The 10095-nt window shown below is 36.1% G+C and overlaps 1 protein-coding gene across 2 annotated transcripts; it reads right to left on the bottom strand.

The window, feature by feature from the left end:
* Positions 1-80: 80 nt before the first annotated feature.
* On the bottom strand, positions 81-8645 carry rmnd5b (required for meiotic nuclear division 5 homolog B). Of its 2 annotated transcripts, none has more exons than XM_058798792.1 (10): positions 8489-8645; positions 7197-7368; positions 6197-6339; positions 5638-5775; positions 5444-5544; positions 4684-4850; positions 4314-4479; positions 2851-2953; positions 2425-2579; positions 81-1964 (listed from the first exon to the last, which is right to left on the bottom strand). In XM_058798792.1, exons 2-10 carry the CDS (start codon positions 7333-7335, stop codon positions 1901-1903), a joined length of 1176 nt encoding a protein of 391 aa, XP_058654775.1. In that variant the 5' UTR covers positions 7336-7368; positions 8489-8645; the 3' UTR covers positions 81-1900. The 2 variants fall into 2 exon arrangements, with proteins under 2 accessions (XP_058654775.1, XP_058654776.1); XM_058798793.1 differs by lacking the exon at positions 8489-8645 and adding an exon at positions 8427-8466.
* Positions 8646-10095: the final 1450 nt, after the last annotated feature.

Genomic DNA, 10095 nt, shown 5'->3' with positions numbered 1-10095 from the left:
GAATATTACCAAAATCATTGATATATAACAATTGTTATGAACACTACCTTGTGTGTAGATGCAGACTACAAACTCAAAAGTTGAGTATAAATCTTTTTATTATTTAGATGCAAGTATAATAAACATGTTGTACTGTTAGAAGATAAATATTTACAATAGTTGCCTTGCAGTTGTTAGTAGAGAAAGCAGTCATTACTCAATCACTGAATGAAAACTAAAATCAAAAAGCACTTCCTTAAACTCAAGTTATAACACAGTACTCTGCTTTGATCTTACAAATTTCCAGGAGGTAATAAATGATTGTCTACTAAAAGAAAAAACAGACAATGTTTATTATCAGCACATGTCAGTGGCCACACAGCACTCCTACACACCTCTTGAAGGCTTTAAAAGACAGCAAAAAAAAATAATAATAATAATCAGACATCATTCGCTGAAGAACGAAGCTGTGCTGGTGCATGCCCGACCTTCGAGAAAGTCAAAGATCACTGGTAAAGGTTTTCTCTCTCTAGGTCTCAGGTCTGGATCACATCTTGTCAGAAGAGCTTGTTGCGGGCAAGGTTTCCAAATTTCATTTTCATTCAATCACTGCAAAAGGGCGATTTACAAACCACACATTCCGCTTCGGCATGCACATTTTGAGATATCGATCCCTAAAGCGGAACGGAACAATTAGCAGTTACATTGTGTTAAAGCCAGGGAGGATTTGAAGAACATCTCAAGGGACAAAATATTATTCCACCGTCTCCCTTCACCTATACAGATATAAACAGAGTGCGCTTTACATTCAGGGATGATGGGAAACACCTGGAAACTCTCATCTTGATGGGGAACATTAAAACATAGTCAGTCTACCATCAACTGTACATTAATGGACATATAGTTTCAGTACTTTACGCTGGCAAAGGTTCAATCGCTAATGCGACTGTCTGCAGAGGATGCATTTCTCGAATCAACGCATAGACCCGTTTTGATTATGTAAGAGGAGAAGCCTGGAGCTGTGAGAGCTAATTCAGCAAGTCCACTCAACTCTGTGATAAAACCATTTGTGTGTGCATTTAAATACATTACATATGTAATTATACTAATGAAAAGTTATACCATCACAAATCACTGCTGTATATTAATTAAACTTTTTTTGAAATACACAGAGCAAGACACATGGCTTGGACAAGGAGGTTTTCTCAGACATCAGACGGGCGCATAGAACAAGATCACAATCTGCACAAACAAATCCTCAGATTTCTGATGAATATTCACACTGATGCACTAATCAAAACGCCATTCGATCCAATTAAGCCTTTATTATATTGGAAAGAGAGACGTGATTCATTTATAATCAACAGGCACCCGTCCACCAGTCCTTATGTCATTGTTAATATACATACTGAAAAGCCATTTCTATCATGTACACGTGCAAAGAATCCCCGTTCATGTATTTAAATGTGATCTCAAAAGAGGAAACTGTGGATATATTCTGGCAAGAAGTCACCCACACAGATGCATCACGCCCATTCGCTTAATAAGAGTCACAAAGAAAGAAAAAGAGAGGCGTTATACCATGGAAACTTAAAAATACTCTGCAATTAAAACAAATGGAGAGGAAGCGAAATGCGCACACACATACGTTCTTGTAAAAGCCTGTTTATACTAGGCTGTGTTAACAAATGAATGATCCGCAAAGATCGTTTTCCTCATTAGGTACACTTACTGACTCGGGTTCTACAGGTATGTTGCCGTGGCCACCGGCCTCTGTAAACTAAAAGCTTTGGAGAGGGAGGTGGCGTTGCGGGGGAGAAGCCGCCACAGAAGGCTTGTCATGCCTGTGAATGAGGATCATTCGAAAAGCGGCTCCAAGAAGCCTTTAACACGACTTTCGGCTACGCTCCGAAAAAAGACATCAGAAGAAGATCTGTTTGGCATCTGAGGGATTCTGCTCCATTGGACAATATGGGCATTTAAGCCTGAGAAGAGAAAGTTTATGACATTTTAAGCAAGCAATATCAGCATCAATACTGCATAAAAGATTCATTTCCATACATTTATTTTGGTAACGCTTTGTTTCATGGTGACCTTGTTACTACTGTAAACTAACCCAAGTAACTAACCCTTAACCAAGCCCTAACCCTAAAGGAAATACATGTAGTTAAATAATATACCTCAGTACTACTTTGTGCAATTACAATGTAACAACGTCACCTTAAAATAAAGTGTGAGGGACTATTATAAAATCATACAGTGGCTTAAGTTAAATTATTTGCAATCATCTGTCAATCAACTATGGCTACTGCTGGTAGCAACAACTGCAGACTGCATTTTAACCCTTGTTAAATAACCATCAGGCATCAGGTCTGGGGTCTGTTTTCTAGCACCGATTAAACTTTAAACGTAACGTAGAATGTGATGCATATTTCCGAGTCTTACTTTCCAGCATTGGTGAGTTTGTTAAGCGCGTCTCTGGATATGACATGCCCACAGATGAGCTTCATGGGTGGATTGCTCTCTGATGTCTGCTGTCTCAGGATAGGACAGGCAAACACAGAGTGATACCAGCATTTCTTCCCCAGATCTATTTCAATCTAAACACACACACAAACAAACAGCAGGGATGAACAGATTAAGCATTAACATATTTGAAATGACCACATTAATGAATAATTATAATTAGCAGATATATCAGCCAGTTCTTGGCAAATAAAAGTAGGTATCTAGCACCTATCAGACACAGAGCAATTAGTCAAGACAGCTGCAGAAATTCATGTAATGTAACAACACCTTTTAAATGTTTGAAACCTTCAGAAAAAGGAATATCATTGAATAAAAGCATTACAGGGAAAGAAAGAGACCTACTGGCAGCTCATCCTTATGCGTCCAAACACCACTGCACTGTCTCTGTTCAATAACCTGTTTGATGTTCATGAGCACAGGCAGCGCCATACAGCCGGATGCAAAACTGATGGGAAATCAAAGGAGGATTCAATAATAAAACATCAATCATTCATCATTCACTCAATACTAATTTCAAAACATGCAAGTCTAAAACAGAGTAGGTCTGTCAATCGATTATTTTAAATCTAATTAATTATATGATATCCCAAATAACTACTATAAACATATGTCAGTATGCTGAGGAAAAGCCACCTATGAAGAGAATCTACACTACCATTCAAAAGGCAATTAATACTTTTATTTAACAATGATGCATTAAATTTATCAAAAGTGACAGTAAGTGCTTTCATAATGTTACAAAAGATTTCTATTTTCAATGCTGTTCTTTTTCACTTCCATAAAAAATTGGAAGACTGGAGTAACGGCTGCTTTGCCATCACAGGAAATAAAAGATATTTAAAAGGGATCATATGACTCATGTTTTCTTTGTCATTGGAGTGTTACAAGCTGTTCGAGCACATAAGATCTGTAAAGTCGCAAAGATTACAGTTTCAAAACCAAGGATATATTCTTTCTAAAAGTTAAGATTAATCCACGCCTTCCTAAAACGCTTCATTCAAACACTGTGTGGGAAGATTTGCATAACACCACCCAAATGTATATGCAAAGAAAGGTGTAACTTTTATTCTCGCTGTAGTATTGTTGCTGCTGCCACCATGGAAGCTGATATTCCAAATATGGTAAGGGGTGTAAGATTTCTGTCACATGCTTGAGGTATTCAGCCAATCACAACGCACTGGATAGCTGGCCAATTGAGAGCACACCACGCTTTTCAGAACGATGAGCTTTGTAAGAATAGATGTGTTTCAGAAAGGTGAGGCAGAGAGGAGCAGCAATAATGTACAGTATGAAAATAATGTGTTTTTTGAACCTTAAACTGTGTGAACATCACATTACAAAAAAAAAAAAATGTTCTTATTAGCAATTTCATATGACCCCTTTTAAATTGAAAACAGTAATTTTCAATAATTCTAATAATTTCACAATATGACTGTTTTCACTGTATTTTTAATTAAATAAATTCAGCCTTAGCAAGACAAGAAAATCTTACCCCAAATTTTTTAACGGTATATTATGCAGACGAGCAAAGCACTGAATAGACATTACAAAAAGTGGCATTTCAAGTTAAAACTTTGTTATAATTTAATATTAAAAGCATGCCTTGAGACTGTGTTTTATTCCATTCAATTGAGCACCATGTAAAACTTGCATAAAACTTTATTATGACATTAATGAATTCAGTAGTTCCTAAAATAGTCCTGCCATCTATTTGATTATTGGTTAGGGACCATATTGCAAATCCTACAGGATAAGTAGAAATTTTAGGACTTGTAAAAGCAGACTGTAGCAGAATTTTTTCAGACCTGACACTGAGTGGGGACTCCACAGAGAGTCCAAGAAGAGCGCATGCATCTCGTGTGAAGATGTTACAGATCTCTGCCCACTGATCCGTCTCCAGCAGACTGCGGTACGGAGAGTTCTCGATCCCATGGCGGAGGTACACTAGACTACCCATTAAGATCTGAATATCTAGTAAGCACACACAAACAAAGCTCAGATGTCATCCCAGACTTTGGTCATAACATTGAGTCAGGTAGTGTAATACAGAACAAAATAATTGCATTAATGATGTTATTGGAAAAACAGACTCAATGGTGCTTCAGTTCCACCCATATGTGTACAAAACTAAAGCCTTGTTGCGGTTCATGAATTCTGGACTGAACCTTTCCTCACCTCTCTGATGCTGTGAGGCAAACGGTTGGAAATGCCGTGCGTACTGTAAAGCTTCCTGCTGTTTGCTGATGCCACCGTTGAGCAGGCTGATGAAATAGAGTCTGTGGAGCTTGAACTCAAGGGTGCTGTTTAGATCCAGCAGTCGCTGACGGTTTGTCACCGCCCACCTACCACAGCAATCATACAACCAAACAAACAATTACAACTAGTAATCTTAAATCTACAATCCACATATTCAAGCCACACCCAATCAAATTCATTGTTCTGAAAAAATCCACTGTATGTTTAAAGACTGAGAGGATGTGGATAGATACACCATCCAAAGGTTTAGGGTCAGTATGATTTTGAAAGAAGTATATTGTGTTCACCAGGTTGTATTTATTTGATCACAAATTATTTATTCCTGTGATGGAATTTTCAGCTGCCATTACTCCAGTCTTCAGTGTCACATGATCCTTTAGAAATAATTCTAACATTCTAACACTGGAGCTCAAGAAACATTTCTTATCAATGTTGAAAACAGTTGTGTTGCACATAATTATTACAGAAATCTTTTGTGACATTATAAATGTTGTTATAGATATCGGTCACTTTTGATTAATTTAATGTGTCCTAGCTGAATAAAAGTTTGAATTTCTTTATAAAAAAATAAATTAAAAAAAAACTTTACAGACCCCAAACTTTTGAAAGGCCGTGTACATGAGGAAAAATAAATTAAAATAAAAGCAAGAAGAAGAAAGCAGAAGAATGTGATACATACTCTAAAGCTGGTCTGAGATCTTGTGTTCTTAAAGCCTCTAAAATGCGGTTGAGCTCCAGAAATGGCTGTTTCATGCTCATGTCGATTACTACACCAGACTCCTGTGAAGTCAGATCGAAACATTGCATATTAGTGCTGGGATCAAATTGTCAACAAAATACAAGAGCTGAAAAACTCACAAAAGAAAATCCTACCTGGCAGAGATCCTCTGCAACACTCAACATGCCTTGTCGATAAAGATGTTCTACGATGGTTTCACTGAGGTATTTCTGCCTCTCTGGAGAGTCCCAGACATTCTCAGCTACAACTGCACTCACCTCCGCATCAAAATTCTGCGCAAGAGAACAGTATTTAAAAGAAACAAATTAAACCATGTAACATAAAACTTTGAGGTGACTGATTTACTAAATTAAATTAAACCACAATTCTAATTTTATCATCAAGCAGGTACTTGTTTTTTACTTTTAACAGACAGAAAATGTACAACGCAACTGTAAATTACTAGGAAAAGAGAGGAAGAATGGGATTGAAGATTTATTTGAAGATATTTATTCAGAAAAACATCATACATTTTGTCTTTCATTAGTATGTTTTATTGTAAAATTATTTATTAGAATTTTCCATTTCTATAATTTAAATATTTATCATAAACAAGCCCCAGTTTGGGAGACCCTGACTAAGATAAACTGTTGTTAAATTTAATGTCCATTTAATACTTGATTAAATTAAACCATTAAGATTGCAAATTCTTACTCTGTCAATTGCTTTCCCCACTTTCGACACACTGCCATGGATGTCTTTGTGCCTGGAGGCAAGCATCTGCACGGTTTCTTTGATTTCCTTGCAGCACTGGGCCATTGTTTGATGGAGCACTGACAAATCTGCATCTTGAACACCTAGAGTTGAAACGGAGTATGATGAAATATAACAACTCAGTGAACTTTGATCTAAACAGACATATGCTGTGACTCATCTCAGTAACAGAGTTATGCTTATATAATCTACAAATCTAACGTGTGGGCTAGAGGTTATACAGCTAAATGCAGCTTTTCCTGTGTTTTTGTATGTTTGTTTGCACCGCAGGCTATTATTTATGCAGCCATCTAAAGTACACCTATTGTTCATGACTTAATGTAACTGAATTGGCTTTTTTCAAAGCTGTAAAAGCACTTGGTTGACTTCCTCCACCTCCTCCTCTTTAGACTTGTTTTCATGAACAAGCACTGACATATGAATCACTCTCTCACACAAGCTGACAACTGATAACATGGAATTTTTTTTTTAAATGCAACTTTTTCATCTCAAAATTCTGACTTTTGTTCTTACAATTGCGAGTTTATATCTCACACTTCTGACAGCTCAGAACTGCAAGTTTATCTCACAATTATAATTATATAGACATAAACTCAAAATTCTGAGAAGAAAAGTCTGAAATGTGAGATATAAACTTCCAATTTTGAGAAAGTCAGAATTGTAAGATATAAACTCATAATTGAAAAAAGTCAGAATTGAGAGATAAAGTGAGATAAAGTTGAAATTAGCTTTATTTTTTTATTCTATGGCAGAAACAAGACTTCGTATTGTCCAGTTTCTTTATATTTATTTCACATATATTCTGCCGTGTGTGCCATTCAGATTAAATCTCCAAGCCTTCATTTCATCAGTTGCCCATGGCTGATTTATTGCCAAACTACTAGATGATCGTATTGCACCAGAGCCCAAAATTTGGTATTCAAGTGGATTCTAAGCTCACCGTAGGCAACCAATCGACTTCTTAGCTCACAGACGTTCCTCAGGAGTTCATCCAGCCTTTCCTCTGACTGATGTCCATATGTGACAAACCTATGTAGCACCTTCTCCAACTCTCGTTCCACACACGCACACTGCTCCATCAGCACAGCTTTCACACACACACACACAATGTCCTACAAATCAGAAAAACATAAAAATCAACCTCATATACAGATTACAATCCTACTACTTTATAAACCCTGCATAGATCTTGTGTTCCTTAGTTGGTCAATTCCAGGTATCAGCAGAAAAAAATTATAATTATAACAAATTTGTCAAGGTGCACGAATACTGTTTGGTATGGTGTGGTCAATCATGACACACAGTGAATTACAGCAGAATACAAGTTTAATTGTGTTTTTATAAATGGCTAGATTTTTACCAAGCACTTCAGAAGAGCTCATTCGTCAAATTAATTTGTTAGTGTCTATGTTTGAATCACATGAATGGTCCTCACAGCTAACAACTTGTTTGTGTGACTGAGTACTGATTAAATCAAGCCAATGGGTCAGTAAATTATTTCCAGGGATAAGAAGATTAGATCAAAAATCTGAGCCAAAAGTCTGACTCAAACATTGGGTCAAAAAATATCTTAGGGTTCCTAAGTTTTTGACTTACAATACCTATCAATATGTCATTTTAACGTAGGCAGGCATTCTTAGGATATCATTCCAAGGATTTAGGCTTACAGGCCTGTTGTCATAAAAATAAACAGCCTAAAAAGACTGAAATGCTTTGTACCCAACTAACCTCAACTGGAATAAAATGTCACTCTAAAATTCAATACTGTATTAACACATAATTAATCATAAAGGACCCTGAATGAATATAAACATGAATAAACGTCCTTGAATTTTTCAGTTTAAAACAAATATAAAGCCTCTGCCAGGGTCAGGGCTATGCAGCAAAAACACAGCAAAATGATGTGCTAAAATAGCCAATATCTATTATTCTCAATTTGTTTTAACTGTTTAAATAATAGACTGCAATGACATTTATGTCTAACTAAAGAAAACCGTAATAATAACTCAAACTGTGCGTTGAAATGAGCAACTGTATGATCAAAACAATCAGTTAGCTTGTTAGCATAGCCGGGAAAACATCTAGCCATAAGAACGAGTCTAAAACTCGCAAATTCAACATGTACTTTGACACTAACGAAGTTATTAAAGCGTGTCAGCCTAGTACTGACCTCGAGCGAATTTTAGAAGGCTATATCAAACGCGTAAATATAATAATACATGATGTTCTTGCCTGTTTTGACACCACTTCACCAGCAGACGTCCCTGAAGCGATGCAGTGAATCTGTTCCTCTGGAGCGATGTAGGTGTTTGACGCTCTGCTGCCACCTGCGGCCTGGAGGTGTGAGTGGTTTCACCTCATTGATAAGAGCAATAAAGCACAAATACTTTTGATACGCAACTACAAATGACACATGGGCCAGATTTAATGGTCTTAGCTGGTTTAAAGTGTCAATAAAGCCAGCAAACCAGGGGCTGTACCATGATGGTAGATGAACAAATTCAGAGTTGACAAAACCAAACCACTCCAAACCGGCTTTGTTGGTACCATGATGCTGATCATCAACTTTCTTTGTTAACTCAGGCTTTGATCCTGAGTTTGTGGAGCATGTGTGGTGAACAGCCAATCACAAGCCTTGGTTAAAAGTTAAAGGTTAAGAGATTGAAGAATATGATTAATTTAAATGCATTTGCAATGAAAAAGTACTTGTTCATGAAAGAGGACAAATAAAATAAATTATCTTGTTTTATCAGTGCAGTCACAAGTGAAACTTAAGTTAGTTTATATTGTTGGAAATATACAGCGATAGAGACTCGAACATGTAAGGTCAGTCATTTTTAAAGCATTATCTTACAACTTATTTATCTTATATACAATCTGTATCTATTAACATTCATTTAAAATAAATGATTTATAATAACTGTTAAACTAAAATTGATTGTGTGTAATGGATTACTAATAATATAAATCATATAATTAAATAAATCATATAAAATAATGTAATTATCATTAAAGCCAGACCATTTTTTTTTAGTACTAGTGACCAAATTAGTGACCTAATTTGGAGCAAGATAAACTGGGGGAGTGACTTTTTTGTGTCAGACAAGTGTCAGTTTGCTCACATCTGATTGGTCCAATTTCAGTTTGCGATCTCTAACTCAGAACATAACCTGCCCCGGAGCAGGTTAGCTGTGGAGTGTAAGTTACTATGGCAATGAACGCAGCTAAAAGCCAAGCTACTTTCATGGTACCTAAAACCCAGAGTTGGCGCAAGCTAAACTGAAACTTACCTGGCTAGCCAGCTAATCTGGCTTCATGGTACAGGCCCCAGAAGAGTTCTAGTTCAAAACGAACTGTAATGAACATATATCTGAGGAAATATGCATGTACTCAGGGACTTCAGATATATAAACATATGGGACCTAATAAATAATAAAATAAATACTGTAGTATACTTTAGTTTTTACTACAGCAAACTGTAGTGTATTGCAGTATAATATAATATAGTTGTAGAAAACATAGTACAGTATTGGGAAAAGTAAGTAGTGTATATTAATATAGTTCTTATATTACCACAGCAACTATATAATTACCACAACAAATGAATTCAAGTACTTTACAATAATATGGTTCAAAAACATATAGTATTTAGTATTTACTATAAATTACTGTAGTATTTTTTCATGTGGGCCTGGACCACAAAACCAGTCATAAGGGTCAATTTTTGGAAATTGAGATTTATGCATAATCTGAAAGCTGAATAAATAAGCTTTTCATTGATGTATGGTTTGTTAGGATTGGATAATATTTGTATGAGATAAGACTATTTGAAAATCTGG

Source organism: Onychostoma macrolepis, chromosome 14 (genome assembly GCF_012432095.1).
Source record: "Onychostoma macrolepis isolate SWU-2019 chromosome 14, ASM1243209v1, whole genome shotgun sequence".
NCBI lineage: Eukaryota > Metazoa > Chordata > Actinopteri > Cypriniformes > Cyprinidae > Onychostoma > Onychostoma macrolepis.
This window is presented reverse-complemented; position numbering and strand designations above follow the sequence as displayed.

What these genes read in the sequence shown, in the direction of transcription:
- rmnd5b (XM_058798792.1), bottom strand. Translation starts at nt 7,335, where the DNA reads ATGGAGCAGTGTGCGTGTGTGGAACGAGAGTTGGAGAAGGTGCTACAT. An exon ending in TGGGGAAAGCAATTGACAGA is followed by an intron (nt 5,776 to 6,196) that starts GTAAGAATTTGC and finishes TCTCTTGCGCAG; the next exon opens with AATTTTGATGCGGAGGTGAG. An exon ending in TGCCTCACAGCATCAGAGAG is followed by an intron (nt 4,480 to 4,683) that starts GTGAGGAAAGGT and finishes TGTGCTTACTAG; the next exon opens with ATATTCAGATCTTAATGGGT.